This window comes from Pipistrellus kuhlii, unplaced genomic scaffold, assembly GCF_014108245.1.
Source record: "Pipistrellus kuhlii isolate mPipKuh1 unplaced genomic scaffold, mPipKuh1.p scaffold_m20_p_21, whole genome shotgun sequence".
Classification (NCBI taxonomy): domain Eukaryota; kingdom Metazoa; phylum Chordata; class Mammalia; order Chiroptera; family Vespertilionidae; genus Pipistrellus; species Pipistrellus kuhlii.
Genome location: NW_023425520.1, coordinates 8,227,815 through 8,249,506, shown reverse-complemented (window position 1 = coordinate 8,249,506; position 21,692 = coordinate 8,227,815). Strand labels below are relative to the sequence as shown.

The 21,692-nt window shown below is 47.0% G+C and overlaps 1 protein-coding gene and 1 pseudogene across 1 annotated transcript; one reads left to right on the top strand and one right to left on the bottom strand.

The window, feature by feature from the left end:
• Positions 1 to 2,205: 2,205 nt before the first annotated feature.
• LOC118726138 lies at positions 2,206 to 4,168 on the bottom strand (annotated as a pseudogene).
• A 13,557-nt stretch (positions 4,169 to 17,725) lies between these two features.
• Positions 17,726 to 21,352, top strand: CCL25 (C-C motif chemokine ligand 25). The gene is made up of 5 exons (XM_036450301.2): positions 17,726 to 17,855; positions 19,932 to 20,049; positions 20,146 to 20,270; positions 20,578 to 20,682; positions 20,921 to 21,352. Exons 1-5 carry the CDS (start codon positions 17,783 to 17,785, stop codon positions 20,926 to 20,928), a joined length of 429 nt encoding a protein of 142 aa, XP_036306194.1. The 5' UTR covers positions 17,726 to 17,782; the 3' UTR covers positions 20,929 to 21,352.
• Positions 21,353 to 21,692: the final 340 nt, after the last annotated feature.

Sequence of the window (21,692 nt, the reverse complement as noted above, 5' to 3'; positions counted from 1 at the left end):
CCCAATCACGTCCTGCTGTCAGGGGCCCTGTCACCTGCTGCCCAATGAATTTGAGTTCCCCACCCAGTGATTGGCACAGTCTCACAGGTGAGCACACCACCCGCCTCACTCACCGGCCCAGTGCAGGGACCCAGGAGTCAGAGCAGTCAGGCCCAGCCTTCACACTCCAGAGGCAGGAGCTATCAGCCTCCGTAAAGGCAGGCCAAGGGTCACTAGAAACAGCTTTTTCCAAGAAAGGCAGGATGGGGGCAGGAAGGTTAAAGGTCACTGAGCAGAACCCTTCATGAAGAAGTGGGAAGTCCCTCTGGGTCTGGAGAGAGAGCCAGAAAGTGACTGAACAGGACTTCACACTCCCAATGCCACTGACCTTTGGGCAGGAGGACTCTTTGTGGTGAGGACAATATTGTGCATTGTAGGTTATTTAGCAGCACCTTTGGCCACCCCTCCCCAGCTATGACAGCCACATACGTGTTCACACTTTGCCAGGTGTCCCCCGGGGGCAAAAGTGACTTATGGGGAACCCCCACTTTGCAGAACCGAGCCTGGAAAGAGCAGGCCCTCCCTTGCCCTGGCCCTTAGGCTGAGCTTAATAGCTTTCAGGTCACATCCATTCAGGTATTCATTTTCTGCCCCCTAACCAAAGCCCCACCTGCCATCTTCCAGAACCAAGCCCACACATTTCTTCTCCCAAAGGGTGGTCCACGGGTCCTATATTAGTAATGTGGCCCCATTGATGCTGTGGCAGGCTGAATAATGCATTCCCCCCTCCCTCCAAGATGTCCATGTTCTGATCCCCAGAACTTGGGGAATAGGACCTTGCAGGTGTATGGTTAAATTGAGGCAGTGTAGATGGGGAGATTTTCCTGGATTATCTAGGTGGGCTCAGGGCCTTTATGAGATGGAGGCAGGAGGGTTCAGGTTAGAGGAGATGTGAGGATGGATAAAGAGTCAGAGAAAGAAGTTAGAAGATGTTGCACTGCTGACTTTGAAGATGGAGAAAAGGCTGTGAGCCAAGGCATGCTGGTGGCCTCCAGAAGCTGGAAAAGGCATGGACATGGATTGCCCCTTAGAGCCTCCAGAAGGAAGATAGCACTGCCAATGCCTCAATTATAGGACTTCTGCCCTCCGGACTGTAAGATAATAAGTTTGAGGTGTTTTAAGCTACTAAAGTTGTGGTGATTTGTTACAGCAAATGCAGGGGATTCATACAGGCATCTCCTCTGAAACTCCGAGTCAGGGAGAGCTGCCGGGTGGTAGGACGGCATTGGCCTCCCTTGGCATAAGCTGTGGTGCTCAGTGGTGCTGTCTGCCTCCCACTAGGTGGGAAGGACTCCATGTACAAAAAGGTTGGGGGTACGGACTTGAGTGGACCAGACTTCATAGGCTTGGAAAGAGAAGCAAATTTTTAAAGTTAGCTTATAAAGACCAAAAGCCCCAATTGTTGCTTCACATAGATGACTTTGAAGCTTCCCACATTCAACACACCCTGGTGCAATCACCCCCTCCCCCAAGAGAAGATATCTTTGATTTTTATAGCCAACGTTAAAGGAAAAAATTAGTTTTTTGTTGCAGAAATTCACTGTCAAATGGACACAATATATGAAGCATCTCAAACCTTTCACTGGTAGCTAAAATACCAAAGGAGGTTTCGTGTGGTCTCTGCCTGATCCCAGAGAACGGGATCAGGAACGAAACCTCGACAAAATGTCCTTGTCTCACAAATGATGAAAAGTGTGCATGTGGAGGGAACAAGGCACAAAGGGGCTGTGTCTGGAGCAGTGGAGGAGAGGCCTAAGGGAAGGAATGGCTAGGGAGGCCGAGGGTGACGGGCAGCTATTAGGTTTCAATCTGGAGCCAGGGCAGGAGTTCAGGAGAGGGAGGTGACAGGGAAAGAGGGGAGTAAGGCAACAAGGGATCAGAGATGCTGGGTTTCTTGGGGTTGGGAAGACTTGAGAGCTGTCATTTATCCATTGCCAAAAGGGGTGGCTGTTAAGACAGGGAAAAGAGATAGGTGGTGAGAGAAGAGTGCTGATAAGCATATTAATCATGTTTGTGTCTTTGTATTTTTTTGTTTAGAAAGAGCACACTTTAATGGGAAGAGAGCACTGCATGATGGGCATTCTACACAGCATGCTGAGAAAGGTACATAGTATACAGGACGTTTTGCTAAAGATCAACAGTAACGTAGCTTCCTCTGGGCCCCAACCTTATTCTCCAACCTCCAAGGGGTCAAAGCACTCTCAACCTGTTTCCTTGAAGGCAACTTCGGTTTGCTAGAGATATAGCCCCTCAGGAATGCCTTCGTGTTTTTTTATACAGAATGTTTTCTTTAGATTTTTTTGAAGTCTTCATTTGTTACTTTTAGTCTATATCTTTCAAGGCCATCAGACCAGCTTTTGTACAGATTGCCTGATGTGAGCACCAGAGAAGTTATCTTTAGCCATGATCAAGTTGTCCAGTGTTATGTCATCAGCCAGCATCATTCTGCCTGTACAGATCTATTTAAAAAATATATTTTAATTGATTTTTTACAGAGAGGAAGGGAGAGGGATAGAGAGTTAGAAACATTGATGATAGAGAAACACTGATCAGCTGCCTCCTGCACACCTCCTACTGGTGATGTGCCCACAATCAATATATATGGCCCTTGACCAGAATCGAACCTGGGACCTTTCAGTCCACAGGCAAACACTCTATCCATTGAGCCAAATGGGTTAAGGCAAAGATAGGCTTATCTTTGCCCTCATCTGCAAAGATGGGCAGGGGAACTGGATCTTCCTGTTAACATGCCCAGGTCTGATAAGTGCTGGATCAAAAGTTTCTATTTGGTTTATGGCCATGAAAACTTTTACATCTCCCCTTAAATCAAATCCACCCAACTCTCCAACAGTTCCAACTAGTCCAACACTGTACGCTGAATTTCTCACTACTAGAATTTTAGTCATAGCTTTTTGTCCCAATGGCATCAATTTCATCAGTAAACATGGTGGATGGTGCATTCAGCAACTCCAAACAATTTCGAAATGAGTTTAGGCCCGTTGCCCACGTACTTCTGAATAAGTCCAGAGCTAACCACACTTAAGAAAGTGGCAGAGATTTGGTTTGCTACTGCTTTGGCTAATCAGGTTTTGCCCATGCCAGGTGGACCATGGAGAATGACCCCCAAAGGGGGCTTTAAACCCATCTCTTCATAATATTCAGGGTGAGTGAAAGGAAGCTCCAGATCTCTTAATTTCCTGGATTTGGTTGTCCAACCAAATGTCACCATAAGGGCCTTTTCCACCTGCATCACTGACCAAGGGGTCTATGTGATCCTCAGCACCCCTGTCCTGGCAGGTGCTGGTGGTTAAACAGGACAGAGCAGCCCGGTTTCAGCAGATCCTTGTCTACAAATGGAAGAATGTTAACGTAGTGTTCTGAGCCCACAGATGTAGACAGTATGGTGTGATTGTCATCAATGATTTCTTCTAAGGTTCCAACTGACATTGGGATCCCCCTCAGATAATCTATCTTTGCTCTTTCCTCCTCTTGTTTTTCTTCTAAATGCTTCCTTTGTTCTTGATTTCTAATGAATTCTTCCTCCATGAGAAGACAGTGTTTAATTCTACTTAAATAATTTTAACCAGCACTGAATGTGCGGTATCACCAGTGGCAATTTGCTGGCAGCATCTGGTCCCTTTGTTTTCTTCTTTTACCCTGCTAGTTGGTTCAGGAGGTTATTATTTTTTTAATCTTCACTGAAAGATATGCTTATTGATTTTAGAGAGAGGGGAAAGGAGAGAGAGAAATATCAATGTGAGAGAGGACATCAAATTGGTTGACTTCCATATGTGCCCCAACTAGGGATCAAATCTACAACTTTTTGGTATGAGGACAGTGCTCCAACCAACTGAGCCACCAGGCAGGGCAGGAGCTTCATGTCTGTTTTTCTTGTCCTGTCATCTTTCTTGCCACCTCGAAGACGATGACCATTACTCTGACGTTGGTCCATCTTGACTCAGCTGCTCAATCATGTTTTTTATTTTCAGTATTTGATGTTTTTGACATCTTGAGGCCTTGCTGATCTGGGCCTGACGGCCCCTCACAAGGCTAGTTAATTCCTAGAGATGGCAAATGACTCTCCTGGGAGTGGGCTTTCAAACAACCAATCCAGAGCTCACACTCTAGAACTGACACTCCAACCACCTTCTTTATTAGGCTCTCACACGCCAGGAGGCAGTATCCCCCTACCCTAATCACCCCAGGGCCAGGTATCAGGCAATTAGGGCCAGCTCCTGTGCCCCAGAGCCTGCTAAACTTATTCACACTAGCCAATTTCAAATATGCTTACCTTGCAGTAAAGTCAATTAAAAATATCCCAATTTGAGAAGATACATGGCAAAACATGAGACTCCTTTGGGATACTATCAAGTGTAAAACATACAGGTAATTGGGAGTCCCAGAGGAATAAGAGGCAAAGAGTAAGACTATTTGAAAAAAATAAGGCTGAAAACTTTCTAGATAACAGTCATGGGTCTATACATCCAAGAAGCTCAACGGACTCAAAGCAGGATAACTCAAAGAAACATTATAGTCAGATTATAAGGTAAAGAGAATCTTAAAAGCAGCAAGAGAGAAGTAACTCATCACATATAAGAGATTTCCAAAAAGATTAACAGCCAATTTTTTTTATCAGATATCGTGGAGGCCAGCAAGTAGTGAATGATATTTAAAATGCTGAAAGAAAAAAAGTCAACCAGGAGTTCTGTATTTGGTAAAACAGATGTGCAAAAATGAAGCCTAGATATTCCCAGATAAATAAACCTTAAGAGAGTTTATGGCTAGTAGACCTGCCCTACAAGAAATGCTAAAAGGTGTCTTTCTTCTTTTAGGAGAAATGAAATGATACTAGATAGCAACTCAAAGCCATATGAAGAAATAAAGAACATTGGTAAAGGTAACTATATAAGTAAGTATAAAAGTCAGTATTGCCCTGACCGGTTTGGCTCAGATCCTGGGTTCAATTCCCATCGGGGACATGTACCTTGGTTGCGGGTGCATCCCTAGTGGGAGGTGTGCAGGGAGCAGCTGACTGGTGTTTCTCTCATCGATGTTTCTGGCTCTCTGTCCTTCTCCCTTCCTCTCTGTAAAAAATCAATAAAATATATATATATTTAAAAAGACAGTATTACTGTATTGTTGGTTAGTAACTCCTTTTTCCCCTATATGATTTAAAAGACAAGGTATGGAATAATAATTATAAAGCTATTTTAATGGGAATACAACATATAAAGATGTAATTTGTGTTAATAACTCAAAAGAGAAGGAATGAAACTGTATATGAGCAGAATTTATATACTACTGAAGTTAAGTAGGTATTAATTCAAACTAGATCTTACAAATTGAAGATAACTGTAATCCCCAGGTAACCAATAAGAAAATAACTAAAAACATACAGAAAAGGAAATAATAAGGGGATCAAATGGTACACTAAAAAATCAACAGCCCAGCCAGTGTGGCTCAGCAGTTGAACATCAACCCATGAACCAAGAGGTTGCTGGTTCAATTCCCAGTCAGGGCATCTGCCCGGATTTGGAGCTCAATCCCTAGTAGGGGATGTGCAAGAGGCAGCCCATAGATGTTTCTCTCTCGTCGATGTTTCTCTTTTTCCTTCTCTCTTCCTCTCTCTAAAATCAATAATAACATTTTAAAAACAAACAAACACGAAGGTGGTAATGGACAAATTGAGGAACAATAAAGGTATAAGATGTTCCTTTTTATAGGGGTGTCGAACTCAATCAGAGAAGGGGCCAAAATCTAAAATCCAGCCTAAATTGCGGGCCGAATGGTTTACTGAACAGTCATAAACTGTCATTGTGATGGAAACGCAGCGGAGTGCAGTGATGACAGCGCGGTACGGGCCACATTGCAAGGCCTGGCGGGACAGATTTGGCCCGCGGGCCTTGTGTTTGACACGTGCTTTAAAACAAGTAGTAAGAATTTTTTCCTTATCATAATTACTTTAAATGTAAAAGAATTAACTCTCCAAATCAGTTTAAAGTGGATACTGACAGATTGGGTAAAAAATGTGACAACTATATGCTGTCTAAAATGGATTAATTTTATTTATTAATAATTCTTTATTGTGTTTTTAAAAATATATTTTATTGATTTTTTTTATTTTTTTTTTTACAGAGAGGAAGAGAGAGGGATAGAGAGTTAGAAACATCGATGAGAGAGAGACATTGATCAGCTGCCTCCTACACACCTCTTACTGGGGATGTGCCCGCAACCAAGGTACATGCCCTTAACTGGAATCGAACCTGGGACCTTTTAGTCTGCAGCTGACACTCTATCCACTGATCCAAACTGGTTAGGGCTACAATTCTTTATTGTTGAAAGTATTACATATGTTCCCCTTTTTCCCCCATTAAACCCCCTCCAGTTCACCCCTAACCCCAACCCCAGGCCTTCAGCACCCTGTTGTCTGTGTCCCTGGGCTATGCATATATACATACAAGGTCTTCGGTTGATTACCTTCCACTCACCCATCCTCTCCTGCCTTCCCTCTGAGATTCCGCACTCTGTTTCATGCTTCCAAGTCTCTGGATCTACTCAGTTCATCAGTTTATTTTATTACTTAATTTTCATATATGAGTGAGATCATGTGATACTTATCTTTCTCTGATTGACTTATTTCACTTAGCATGATACTCTCCAGGTCTAAAAGGCACTCATTTTAGATCCAAAAAGTTTGAAAACAAAAGTAAGGGAAAAGAATACCTTCTTTTTTATTTTTTATTATTGACACTATTACAGATGTCCTCCATTCCCCCCGCCCCACACCACCACCTTTGCCTACCTCTATCCATCCCCTGTTCCGCTCCCCTGGCAGGAAAAGATATTCTATGCAAATAGTAACCAATAAAAAAGAGCTGGAATAGCTATATTAATATCAGACAAAAAAAAAAGATTTAAAGTTAAAAGTTGTTAAACAATGAAGGATAAAAGGGTCGATCTATCTAGAGCTGTGGTCGGCAAATTGTGGCTCTCGAGCCACATGTGGCTCTTTGGCCCCTTGAGTGTGGCTCTTCTACAAAATATCACGGCCTGGGCGAGTCTGTTTTGAAGAAGTGGAGTTAGAAGAAGCTTAAGTGTAAAAAATTTGGGTCTCATAAGAAATTTCGATCGTTGTACTGTTGTTATTTAGCTCTGTTGAGTAATGAGTTTGCCGACCACTGATTTAGAGGATATATTAATTGTAAACATACGTATTAAACTACAGAGTCCTAAAGATGTGAATAAAACACTGGCATAATTTAAGGGAGAAATAGACAATTCTGCAATATAGTTGGAAACTTCAGTATTCCACTTTCAATATTTCTGTAACTTAACTGAAATTAAAAAAATTACACCCAATAACAGTAGAATACACATTTTCTCAAATGCATATAATACAGTATAGACCAAATGCTAAATCACAGAACAAGTCTTAATAGATTTCAAAATATTGAAATCACATATCTTCTCTGAACAAAATGGAATGAAGCTAGAAATCAATCACAGAGAGAAAACTGGAAAACAGCACACTAGATGGATGGGTCAAGGAAGAAATAAAAAAGGAAATTTCAAAATACTTTGAGATGAATGAAAACAAAAACACACCATACCAAAATCTATGAGATGCAGTGAAAGTAGTTTTCAGAGAGAAGTTTATAGTTGTAAATGCCTACATTAAAAAAGAAGAAAGATCTCAAATAGATAACCTAACTTTATACCTTAAGGAACTGGACAAAGAAGAGTAGGCTAAACCTAAAGCTAGCACAAAGGAGGAAATAATAAAGATTTTAGTGGAAATAAGTAGAATAGAGAATAGAAAAATAATACAGAGCATCAACAAAACCAACAGTTGGCTTTTTGAAAAAATTAATAAAATCGACAGCTTTACCTAGACCAGTGGTTGGCAAACTCATTAGTCAACAGAGTGGCAAACCGCGGCTCTGGAGCCGCAGTTTGCCGACCACTGACCTAGACTAAGAAAGAAAAAACAAATACTTGACAGAAATACAAAGGTTTATAAGAGTAACTATGAACAATTGTATGCCAATAAGTTAGATAACCTGTATGAAGTTAACAAACTCATAGAAACAAACTACCAAAACTGATTCAAGAAGAAAATAGAAAATCCAAGTTCTGTGGTTTTACTTTTCCCTCTAAACAGACAGTTTTCAAAGTATTTCCAGAGGCCCAAGTGTTTCCACATATCTGGAGTGGATGGGGATGATGAGATGGGAGTGCTCTGAGGTCCCCAGGTCCTGTTTGAACCACACAGCTCTATTTAGAGTTGACCCTCAAACAACTGGTTTGAACTGTGTGGGTCCACTTAGGTTGTTTTCTCCCAATAAATATACAATCAGTCCTCCGTATCCCTAGGTCACATCCACTGATTCAACCAACTGCCCATCAAAAAACGGTATTTTTGATCCACAGTGGGGAATCCATGGATGCGGAGAGCCAACTGTATACATTGTTCTAGGCCGTTTTATATAAGGGACTTAAGCATTGGAAGATTTAGGTATCCGGGGGGTGTCCTGGAACAAGTCCTCTGTGGATACTGAGGGGTCACTGCAGTTAAATTTTGGTGGAGTTAAAAATCAGACGCAGATTTTTGTTGTTAATCTTCACATGAGGATATTGTTTAGGGAGAGAGGAAGGGAAGAAGGGAGGAGAGAGAGACAGCGATGTGGGAGAGACACATCAATTGTTTACCTCTTGCATATGGGGATAAAAGGAGATCAAACCTGCACCCCAGGTATGTGCCCTTGACTGGGAATCAAACCTATGATCTTTTGATGCGAGAGCTGATGCTCTAATCACCAAGCAACACCGGCCAGGGCTGTATGCAGTTTTTTTACTGCATCAGCGGGGAAGGGGAGTTTCTGCCCTAACCCCTATGTTATTCAAAGGTCAGCTATATTTTCATTTGTTTTCTGTTGCGGGGTATGAAAGATTCTGCACAGAATTTCCTAAAGAGTTTAATACCCTTCCATTTGACCTTGATAATCCTGTGAAGAAGAATCTGGTAAGGTGGAGGCATCAGGACTCAGGCTGAGTGAGTGGGGGGCAGTGCCTGGCTGGGCCTGCTTTGAGGGAGGACATGTCCAATTGTGGCAGCCAGAGGGAGCTGCTGTTTCTGACAAAAGTCCTGCCCGGCGGGGCAGGCCTTCACAGTGGCCCTGCAGGAGGAAAAGGGCTGGTCCCACTCTTAGCCTGGGCTCCTGTTTGATTGGTTATTAAGGGTCCCCTATAAGTCCATATGAATTTTAGGATCTGCTTTTCCGTTTCTGCATAAAAGGTAATTGGTATTCTGATAAGGATTTCATTGAATCAATCTATAGATCACTTTGGGGAGTATTACCATCTTTTAAAAAATGTGTTTTTATTGATTTGAGAGAGAGCAAGTGGGAGGGAGGACGGTGTGTGTGTGTGTGTGTGTGTGTGTGGAGAGAGAGAGAGAGAAAGAGAGAGAGAGAGAAGAAACATGGATTGGGTGCCTCAAACACACAATCTGGGTATGTATCCTGACCTAGAATCAAACTGGTGCATGGGACAGTGCTCATCCAACCGAGGCACAGCAGCCAGGGCAGTATAGCCGCCTCACCAATGTTAAGTCTTCCAATCTATGAACATGGATTGTCTTTCCATTTATTTAGCTTTTTTTAAAAATTCTTTTCAGCAGTGTTTTATAGTTTTTAGCCTATAAGTTTTACATATCCTTAGTTAACATTTATTATTATGTACTTTATTATTGGTTTTTTATTTTTTGTGTTTAACTTTATTTTATTTTTTCATCATCATTTATCCCAGCTATACCCTCTTCCATCTCCTCCCTTCCATTCACCACACTGTTGTCCATGACCTTGAATGCTATCTTTTTTTTTTTCTTTTTTACTCAGTCTCCTCCGCCTCCAACAAGCCCACCACCACTAGCGCTGTCTGCCTGTTCTCTGAGTCTGTCTCTATTTCGCTTGGTAGTTCAGTTTGTTCAATAAATTCCATATATGAGTGAAATCATCGGGTACTTGTTTTTCTTTGACTGCCTTATTTCACTTAGCATAATGTTCTCCAGGTCCATCCACTTGTTGCAAAGGGTAAAATTTTCTTCCTTTTTACAGAAGAATGGTATTCCATTGTATAAATGTACCACAGCTTTTGTATTGACTCATCTCCTGATGGACACTTGGGCTGCTTCCAAATCTTGGCTGTTGCAAATATCACTGCAGTGAACATAGGGATACATATATATTTTTTTGAATTAGTGTTTCAGGTTTATTTGGATAAATTCTCAGGTGAAATCGCTGAGTCATAAGTCAGTTCCATGTTAATTTTTTGAGGTAACTCCATACTGCTTCCCACGGTGGTTGCACCAGCTTGCATTCCCACCAACATTGCAAAGAGTTCACTTTTCTTCACATCCTCACCAACACTTATTTGCTGGTTTATTGATGATAACCATTCTGAGAGGTATGAGGTGATATCTATTGTGGTTTTGATTTGCATTTATCTGTTGATTAGTGAGGATCTTTTCATATGTCTATTGACCATCTGTATGTCCTCTTTGGAGAAGTGTCTATTCATGTCCTTTGCCCATTTTTTAATTGGATTGTTTGAGGCTTTTTTGTGTTGTGTTTTGTATCTTTATGAATTTTGGATATTAACCCCTTATCAGAGGTATCATTCAGTGAATTGTCTTTTGATTTCATTGATGATTTCCTTTGCTGTACAAAAACTCTTTAGTTTGTTGAGTCCCATTTTTTAATTTTTAATTGTTTCTCTGGTCTGAGGAGATAAATCAGAAAATACTGCTACAAGAAATGTCCGAGATTTTACTGCCTATGTTTTCTTCTAGGATTTTTATGAGTTTCTTCTTGTGTGCAGTGTAAGACGGTGGTCTAGTTTCATTTTTTTGGTATGTATCTGTCCAGTTTTCCCCACACCATTTATTGAAGAGACTGTCTTTGCATGTTTTTGCCTCCTTTGTCAAATATTAACGGACTGTAAAGGGGTGGGTTTATTTCTGGGTTTTCTAGTCTGTTCCATTGGTCTATATGTTTGTCTTTATGCAGGTACCATGCTTTTTGATTACTGAATCCTTTTTATTTATTTCTATAAGGACGGTAGTTATGTTCCCACTTTGATTTCTAATCTTAGTTATTTTTTTCTCTCTCTCTTCTAGGTCCTGATTTCTGTCTTCTCAGTATTCATCAGTTGCTACTATAACCCCTTTGTTAGAAAAATAAAAATGACTACCCAACATGGCATATAATAGACTCAGTAAACATTTTCTGAATTATTTCTCGCTGGTATAGGGCTGGAAAAGAACTGGGAAGGCGACTTCCCCATCCCCCATAGCTCTCCAGGGAAGAGAGTCTGTTGATTTTTGAATCTTTTTTTTTTGCCTGAGCTGATGGCCCTCCAGTGCATCTTCCACATGACCTTGGCAGAGCCATAGCATAGACCTTATCCATTGGCTAAATCCTTCAGCAGCTCCCCAGTGCCCTCGATAAAGGTCACCCTTCTTAGTTCCCATGTGAAGCCCTGGGTAACCTGTCCCCCCTCCATCTTTCAGTATCCCACCTCAGCCATCCTGCAGGTCCCTTGGTCACCCTGAGCTGAGCTGGCCTCTCACTGATACCTGCATGTCTTCCAGGTCTTCAGTGATTGTTTCTTTCAGAGACCTGGGGAGGGGCCCTTTGTACCCCACAGCCTATGTACGTATAGACATTCCTCTAGGACACTGACCATGCAGTCTTGCAACATCCTATGAATATTGTGTCGTGTGTCTCCCCCCCCCCCCCCCCGCGCGCGCACACACACACACACACACACACACACACACACTGGTTTCAAGCCCCATTGGGAAGCGGTGCATCTGTTGTCTGCCTGTGTGTCTGGCTCTCTGCACGTCACTTGGCATCTGTTTTAAAATATAGGTTTTATTATGATGCAAGTTTGGTGAAGTCAACCTATCAGGAGATGCTTGCCCTTAAAAAGACATTTTGCTTCTCTGGCCAATGTGGCTCAGTTGTTTGAGTGTCGTCCCATGCACCAAAAAGTCACTAGTTCAATTCTACGTCAAGACTCATTCCTGGGCTACAGGCTTGATCCCTGGTAGGGGGCATGCAGGAGGCAGCCGATCAATAATTCCCCGTCATCATGTTTCTATCTCTTTCCCTCTCCTTTTATGAAATCAATAAAAAATATATTTTAAAAAATAATAAAAAACACTTTCAGTGGCAGGTATGGTTCAATTGGTTGAGCATTATCTCTCATGCTGAAAGGGTCACCAGTTGATTCCTGGTTGGGGCACATGCCCAGGTTGTGGGCTCATGGTGCGTACAGGAGGCAGTCTATTGATGTTTCTCTCTCATATCAAAGGGTCTCCCTCCATCTTCCTCTCTCTAAAATTAATAAAACCATATTTTAAAAAACAGTTCTAATAAAAATATAAAAAAGAAACAACAAAAAATTATGAGCTGACCATTATCTGTGGCTAGAACTGCACTGTCCAGTAAGGTGAACAGCAGCCACATGTGGCTATTTGGCACTTGAAATGAGTTGCAGGTGGACCACAAACCACGTTTTGAAGACTTTACTAAGGAAAATATCTCAGTCATTTTTATTTGGCTACATGTTGAAATAATACAGGAGTGGGCAAAAGTAGGTTGATAATAAATAAATAAATAAATAAATAAATAAATACAAGAAAAACTGTTGTGTACTCACAACTGTAGCCTATTTTTACCCACACCTGTATTATCATTTCAACATGATAGATAGGGTTAAACAAAATAATTATTAAAAAAATTTTAAAGATTTTAAAAAATTGAGTTTTAGGGAGAGAGGAAGCAGGAGGGAGGTGGGCAAGGGGGGAGAGAGAAACATCGATACCAGAATGAAATATTGATCAGCTGCCTCCTGCACACCCTCCATAGAGGATGAAGCCTGCAACTCAGCCATGTGCTCTGACCTGGAATCAAATCGGCAACCTTTAAGTGCAGAGACAACGCCGGACCAACTTGAGCTATATTGGCCAGCGCTACATTATTAAAATTTTTTAAAGGCATGTTTAATACAGCACTCAATAGTATGTATATGTGGAATGAAGCAGTCAGACCTAAGCTTGGAATCTGGGCCCCACTTACTTGGTCAGGTAACTTCACCTCGCTGGGCTCAGTTGATTATTTTTTTCCCTGTAACATGGGGATAAATAGTAATCCTCTAGGGTTATTGTTACTTCAATCCACTCTCTTTAAAGAAAAGCGCTCGGTGGGACCGGAGGGGGCATCTCCTTCCAACATAAAATGTGCATCCTGGCTGTGATTCCGTGCCCCATGGCCACGGCTTGTTGGGCTCCAGATCCAGGATCCTGCCCTTGGCCCTAGGGTGTTTCTCTTTGAATTTCTATAGTTTCCCCACTCCTAGCAGGTCTAAAGTGGGTCTGTTTTTCTTCTCCTTTCCTTTCCTCCGCTCCCTGCCAATTACACAAAATAAAAGCTGGCCCAGTCTCTCAATCTGCAGCCAGCTTCCAATTACGCCTGGAAAGAAAAGAAAAGTAAAGAAAAAAGAGCAGCTCATCCCTAGCATCTCCCTATTACTGAGGATTAGAGGCAGTAATTCTAACCTCACAGCATCTTGCTTCATTTTTTTTTAAAACATATTTTTATTGATTTCAGAGGAAAGGAGAGGGAGAGAGAGAGAAACATCAACGATGAGAGAGAATTATTGACCTGCATGTCCCCTACTAGTGATTGAGCCCACAGCTTGGGCATGTGCCCTTTACAGGGTTTGAACCCGGGACCCTTCATTCTCCAGGCCAATGCTCTATCCACTGAGCCAAACTAGCTGGGGCTCTTGCTTTGTTGTTTTGCTGCTTATATTGTCTGCTCTACACCATCTGTCTTTTTCACTGCTTGACCCAGCACCCAGCTCAGTGCCTGGCTTATAGAAAGTGCTGCTTGCTAAGTGAAGAATGAATGAGATAGCAAGTGGCCCCAACACAGGTGTCCAGTGAGGATCAGTGACATCTTTGCCAACTTTCATGTTAGGGACATACCTGCTTCCTTACTGCTGTCACCCCACGCTGGTATGTCAGAGGTATCCAGAAGAACTGTGTGGAAGGGGTGAATGGAGCTTAGCAGTTTCTAAGGATAGGATAGGACCCGCTCCTCAGGGCCCACCAGTCTCCCTTTTGAAGTCTCCCCTGCCCCAGCCCCAGCCTCACCTGGCCCCCACAAATCAGTAAGAGCAGGAGAAGCATAAGAAGTGAGGCCAAGGCCGAGACCAATGCCCGCACCCTGGCCATCAGTGCGCTGCCTTCTGGAACACAAAGTGGCTGGTTAGCCTGAGGGTGGAAGCCCCTCCAAGCTGCACTAGGAGAAGGGACCAGGGCCAACCATATTGGGCACACACTGACACAACCCATAAACCAAGTCCCTGAAAGACCGGTCAGAGGTTGGCAAGACACCTTCCTCTCCCTCCTCCCAACCTTCCTCTAGTTGCTTGGCAACCACTGTGGATCTGGGCCAGAGCAAGAGGCAACAGGGCATGACAGAAGTCCAGGCCCAGCAGACAGGAGCTGCATTATGGGGAGTAGAAGGGTCCCTAGCTGCTTCTCTCGGTGGCCACCTGAACTGGTGGGACCTTGAGGCACCAGAGGTTCAGGAAAACTGTAGGTAGCTCCTGGGGATGAGGGGGGTTTAATATGCAAAAGCAACTGCAGAAGGACTCCCCCTTCAGCTGGTGGTACTTCTCCAGTATCTGTCCTGATGACCCTTAGGCCTCTGCTCAATGGCCCTCTGCCGTTAGGGAAGGGATTGTCCCCCGTTCCTTCACAGTTTTAAGAAAAGTTAATTTTCCTGGCCCAAAAGAGGCAAATGCCAGGCCTCCTTGACCCTCCATCACCTCCTCTATAAAGTGGGCCAACGCTGAGCACCTGGGAAGACCCTCAAGCAGAGAAGTAAGAAATAGCCTGCAGAGGAGTCCACTCCAAAGGGAGCCGTTGGTATTTCCCCTCACAGACCCACTGCCCACCAGCTCCACAGTGGCCACCTGCGTGTACCCGCTAGGGCTTTTCACAGGGGCCCTGCCCACCTCCCTGAACTGAACTGCAGCAGCTGCCCTGCAGGCCCTGGGGTGTAATCAGCCCCGGAGTTTGGCTCAGCTCCAGGCTTCCATTGTCAGGACTGGTGACAGAACTGGTGACCCGGAGGCAGGAGGATGCTTCTGTCGCCACAGCTGCACTCATTTCACACGTGATGAGAAAGACGGAGGCAGCTGTACAAACGGAAGAGGCCTCTCCTCTCCTGGTGCAGCCTTGACCTGAATATGCGGTCCTCCTCACAGACCGTAGCTGTGGTCCTTGGAACTGGGGGTTTTCACTCAGGGCTTCGGAACATCTTGTCTCCTGCCCAGACACCTGGGTCCGGAGCCAAGTCCAAGAACGCGCACAGCCCGGTCTGACAGGCGCTCTGGGTCCTCGGCTTCCCCGCCCTCCTGCTCCGGCGGCGCTGGAGCGAACGGTGGGCGGGAGGGGGGACTCGCTCGCCCGGGACCCGGGCTGAGTCTGGATAACCTACACGTCTTGGCCGCGGCCCACGGGCGGGGAAGGAGGGGCAGCGGGCCCGAGGCTGGCCCGGGGTCGCCACGCCGCGTCCCCACGCCCGCAGCCACGCGGAGCCGCGGCGGGGCCCAGCCCCCATCACCCGCCCCCCCCGGGGGCCCAGCCCCCATCACCCCCCCCCCCCGGGGGACCACGGCGGCGCGGCGGGGCGGGGCGGGGCAGGAGGCTCCGCCCTCAGGTGTAAGCCCCGCCCCACGCCAAGCCCCCACCAGCCGGCTTCCACTCAGCTAGTGCAGGGGCCAGGTGGAGCAGGAGAAATGAAAAAGGGGTGCGTGCAGGCTGTTACCAACACCGAGTTGTCTACAGCTAAGAATGCCGGGAACGAAAAGTTGCGAGCAGCCGGGCCTGTGTGGCTCCGTGGTTGAGCATCCACTCATGCACCAAGAGGCCACCGGTTTGATTCCCTGACAGGACACATGCCCTGACTGCGGGTTCCATCCCTGGCAGGGGGCAATGCAGGATGTAGCCAATTCATGTTTCTCTCTCATGTTGATGATGTTTCCCCGTGCTGTTTCTATTTCTCTCTCCTTCTCTAAAATCAATAAAAACATTTTTTTTTTTAAAAAAAGTTAAAAGCAGCCCTGGCTGGTTTGGCTCAGTGGATAGAGCGTCGGCCTGCGGACTGAAGGGCCCCAGGTTTGATTCCGGTCAAGGGCATGTACCTGGGTTGCGGGCACATCCCCAGTCCGGGGGTGTGCAGGAAGCAGCTGATCAATGTTTCTCTCCCATCCATGTTTCTAACTCTCTATCCCTCTCTCTGACTCTCTGTAAAAAATGAATAAAATATATTTGGAAAAAAAAAAAGTTAAAAGCAATCAGTTGTGAGTGATCTGAAGAGCTCCCTTTCCCCCACCTGCACCCCATCTTCCCTCCCCCACCCGCACCCCTATTTCAGCTGGGCATAGGACCCAGGGAAAGAAGAGACGCCTGCTCGTGTGGCGTTTATTCCTGGTGGTGTGGCTGCGTGGGGCTCCTGACTTTTCTTCCCAAACCAGGACGTGTGTTTGTTTTGTTGTAGTTAATAGTTTTATTGAGATTGTTTTCAAGACTATTCCATAAAATTCACATATGTATATTGCACCCATTGCAAGTGGGCCATTCTGTAGTGTTTACCGAATTCTCAGCTTCGCGGGATGCTCACCACTATCTAATTTCAGAACAAACAAAAAACACACCACCAATAACCCTTTTGCAGTCACTCAGTCTCCCCCTCTCCAGCCCATGGCAACCACTCATTTTACTTTCTGTCTCTATCGGTTTGCCTGTTCTGAACACCAGATCATTTCTGTGACTAGGTCACCCCTCTGTGTGGAAGGAGAGAAAAGCCACGTGAAGTCAGGGCCCCAAGGGAACAGGTGGCTTGGGAGAGGGGAGCAGAGGTAAAGTCTCTCCTGGGCAGCCTGACTCCTGTCCACAAGAAGCCATGCAGGTGTTTGACAGGAGAGGGGACAGGAGGAGAAGGAGGGTCCTTCAGGCTGAGAGGCCTGGGATAGGGAAGGAAGTCGTGGGGGGTCACAGGGTAGCCAGCCTTCAAGTGGCCCGGCAGGGCTGTCCATCTGCATGCACCTTCAGCCTCTTATTGCCAAGGGAGCCAAACCCCTGCCGGTTCCGCATCTGAGTAGTCGTTGAGGGAGTCATTGTTTCCTGAGTTGGGGCCTTTTCCCAGTTGCCCCCAACTCCCTCCACATGTATCCTGACCTTGGGGAGAGGAGCTAGAAGGAGAAACGGGAGAAGAGAGGAGGGCGGGGCAGGAGGGAGATAGGGGGGGGGGTGGAGTGGGAGGACAGGTGAGGAGGGTGGAGGAGGGCAGGCGGTGGCAGGGTGGGGCTCCATCTATAAAGTGAGAAAGCCCGCTGGCTAGTGGGTAGGAGAGCTCAGCACACACTCCAAGAGGCTGCAGGAGCCCCATAAGCGTCGGTGAGTGTCCCCCGCTGCACTGAGACCAGCAGCTGATCTCCTGGGAGTCACTGGGCCCCATCCTCTGCTGCCTGCCTCCTTTGCATTGAGATGGGAGGGGTGTGTTCCCAGTGCATGCTACTGTCCATTTGGGATCCTCCTTATCCTCCTCCCACCTCCCCTGTAACTCCTCAAGGATCAGAAGGAAGAAAACAAATCTGCACCATGAACCTGTGGCTCCTGGCCTGCCTGGTGACCTGCTTCATAGACACCTGGACCCCGGCTGTCCAAGCTCAAGGTACTGTCAGGGGCCATACCTACTCTCCTCCCCTCAGATTTCCCCTACCCATCCATCCTTCTGTCTCCCCTTCCCATTTGCCTATCCCTCCTCCAAAAGCCTGAGCTCATTTCCACCCTCAGATTCTCTGACTGACAGCTCCCCTGTCCCCGGGCACGCAGACACTCCTGGCATCTGTGCAGCTCTTGGGGCTGCAGAATCCCGGTGGTGCCTCCACCAAAGCCCATGACCCAAGTCTTCCCTGCAGGGACTCAGTCAGCCAGGGGGTGTGGGAAGCAGAGGGAAGCAGAGGGTGGCTCCCAGCAGTGGCCTAGCCCCTTATCACCAGGGACACACTGCAGTGGCTTCACCTTGTAGAGCCCCAGAGACTAGCAGAAAGGGTCCCCCTCCCAGCTTCCCCCAACCCAGGCTAACTGTGGTCAGGCCGAGGGTCACTACTCAGCCTTCCTGGGCCTCAGTTTCCTCATCTGCAAAGTTGGGCTCCCGATTCCCACTGCAGAGAGAGGGGCATGAAGATCCAATGGACTAACGCCTGCAAAACTCTTGGCCCAGTGCCTGCCAGCAGCAACAATGATTACTGTTATTATTGGGAAATAGCTTCCCTCCTCTCCCTAGATTAGGCACGTGAGGGTTTTGGTGACTAAAAGCCAGTTCTGGGCATGCAATACCCTCAGGAAAGGAGCCCTGCCACTGAGTCCTCCATCCCAGTGGGCCCAGAGGAGGCTACTAAACCCCAGCAGCTGGCAGGGCAGGGTCGAGGTCCCATGGCCCCACCTGCCTGCCCCACCCACACCTTACTAGATCCTGTCCCCCAGCAGATCTTAGCCTTTGCCCAGAGGGGGCTGGGCTTAGTTCCCATTGCCCTGGTATCAGCGGCCCATTCCAGCAGCCTGGCAAGCCCAGGCCCTTTGATCCTGGGGGCAAAGTGGCCCCACTGAGGAACGGCTTGCCTGACACTGTGCCCCAGGATCCATTTGACGCCTCTGCCCCTTGCTCCCTGGGGCCACTCTTGCCCTCCCTTCTCCTCCTCCCTCTGGCTTCACTCTGCCAGGGCTTAGTCATGGCCACTCCAGGGGCCGATAGAGGGGCAGATGCTTGAAGGCCTCTGTACCATTTTTTGCATTAATTCATCCTTTGCTTCCACACCCCCTGGCACCCGCACCTCCTCCTCTGAGTGCCTCCGCTCCTGAATTTCCCCCTCCCTGCATAGATCAACTTCCTGGTCTCCTTGCTGGGACAGGACATCCCCGATCACAACACCGGGTCCAGTTCCCCTCTGTTTATCCAGACATCTAGCCCTGCGTGGGACCTCTATATGCTTTTGTTCATCTGAAGGAAAAGTGAACAGAGACCTCCTCCGACAGAAAGGAAGTACCTGAGGTAGACCTAGGTGGGGAAAGGCCAGTCTGGAGCAGGAACCAGGCTGTCAGGAACAGCGGGCCAGCCCACTCATTTTAGGAGGAGGGACCCAGATGGGAGTGGTGGCCTCTGACCCCTCCTCAGGGTACTGCACCTGCCCTACTTGCCCTCTGCCCCAGAGCAGGAGTAGAAATGGCCTGGGTCTCCCATTCATTTTAAGGTCCTGGGCCCTTCCTAGCCAGGGTCTCAGGCCCTCTCCGGCTCCTGCCAGCTGTCCCTATATCAAGGACCAAAGGTGAGCCTAATGGCTTCCTTATCACCTGGGCTGTCCCTCAGCCTCCATGGGGCCCGGGACAGTCACGAGATATGTTCGAGGGTGCCTACATCGGTGGCCATGCCTGCACACCCAGTGCAAATGCAGCCACATAGACAGATAGAAAACCGAGCCTGGCCGTGGCTGTGCCACTCAATGGTTAGAGCATTGGCCTGGCCACTCATTTTCAGTCAAGGGCACATACCTGGGTTGCAGGCACATTGGGGAAAGCAACCAATGTGTCTCTCAAATTGATGTTTCTCTCTTTGCTTCCTCCCACCCTTCCTTCCTTCCTCCCTCTCTCTCCAAAAATCAATGGAAAAAAACACCCTCAGGTGAGGATTAACAACAAAAATAAAAATGCAGAACAGAAAAGTGAGCATGGGGTGACTGTGTGATTGCAGGTGTCTTTGAGGACTGCTGTCTGAGGCACCATCACCACATTAGGAAGGATATGCTCAAGCGGGCCCACAGTTACCGGCTCCAGGAAGTGAGTGGGAGCTGTAACATTCAGGCTGTGATGTGAGTGGGACAAGGGGGCTGGGGCAGGTGGGAGCTCACACATGGCTTTGCTTCCCATTTACACATTAACCTTGCACTCCACTCCCGCTTGCACAGATTCTACTTCCCTCGCCGAGATAAGAAGGTGTGTGGGGACCCAGAGGCCAAGTGGGTACAAAATTGGATTAAGTTTCTGGATCATCGGAAAATGCATCACCAAGGCACCTCAGGAAAACCCCAAGGTTGGTGAGACCCAGCCCAGCTGCAGGCTCCTGAGCTTCTCAACCCCCAAAGGAGGGGATTGCAGCCCAGCATGCGGACAGCTGTCCCCCGCCCCAAAGAAAGCCAGTTGCTGGCTGAGAGGGAGACTGAGTGAATGGGCAACTCCTTTAGTCAAAACACTTTCAATGGCCAGAGATGGGCAAGTCAAGTGAATGGGAAACTCATCAGCTCAAATGACCAGCCAATGGCTTCAGGCTCAGCTGGATCCAGGTGCTCTAAGGGCATTGGTGAATCTATTATCCATTTCTGTTTCCATCTTTCTGGCAGGCTCACACCCTATTGGGAAGAAGTTGAGATTTGGAACCTATAGGGTTCAACATAGCATCAGAAGCAACGAGAGGAATGCCTCCCTCCCAACAAGAGCTAATCCAGGTAAGGACGTGGATCACGTGACCATCTCTGGGCTCATCATGATGAGGGCTCATGATGAGCCCAGGTTGGGGTCAGGGACTCATCAGCAGGACCAAGGAGGGTTGGTTCTGTGTCAGCCCCACATGTTCACATGAGAGCATCCTAGGTTTCCACAGCTGACTCAGCCCAGGAAACTTCAGCTCCATTCCACTCCCTGTCACCTGCCATCCTCCCCAATCCTCTCCCATCTCTCCTGCAGGACCGTGAGACTGCACATTTCCAGGATCAATCAACACAAGATGGGCTGGAGTTTCTCCAATGTGACTGGCCTTGCAGCCCCCAGTTGCTCTCTCCTCCAAGCCAACTCTCAAAGCCCAGTCCCTGAGTCTGCGTTGGTTCTCTCACCGCTGCCCCCTCCTGTCCTTAGGCAGCTGAAAGGAGGGGTCTGGCCTCATTTCAAGCCCTTTGTTTTCTCTGAGAACCAGAGCCAGCCCTGGCCAACGGTCCTGATAAGAAATCATCAAGGCACACCACCCATTTGCAGTCTTTTGTCACCGGCTCTGGGGCCACACCTGCCTCTGTCCCTCTGGGTCCTTGCAAACCTCTAGTCCATCCAGGGACACCCCTCTTGAGCTGTGCTTTAAAAAATAAACCTTTGGTGGGTCATCATTCCTGTCTCTGTCACGTTTCATTATGGGCTGCCAGTCCCAACCTGTGCCAAATCCCACATGATCTCCTCTCACTCCAGAAGAGCAGACACCTCCAGCGGGCCGAGCACTGGATTGCTAGATACTGGACCAGGTGCATGTTCAGCTGGTGACATTGAGCAAACCACTCACTCTCTTGCTGCCTCCTTCCTGGTTGATAAAGTAGGGTCACATGCTTGCTTTGCCCAGGTCGCTGGGTTGTCATAACCGGCTAATGGAGGAAGCCTCTGTGAGCTCTGATAGGTGCCCAGAAGCTCCTGATAGTTTGGCTGAACCAGACCCCAGCAAGGACAGAGTTCAGTGACTGCTCTGCAGAAAGAGGAA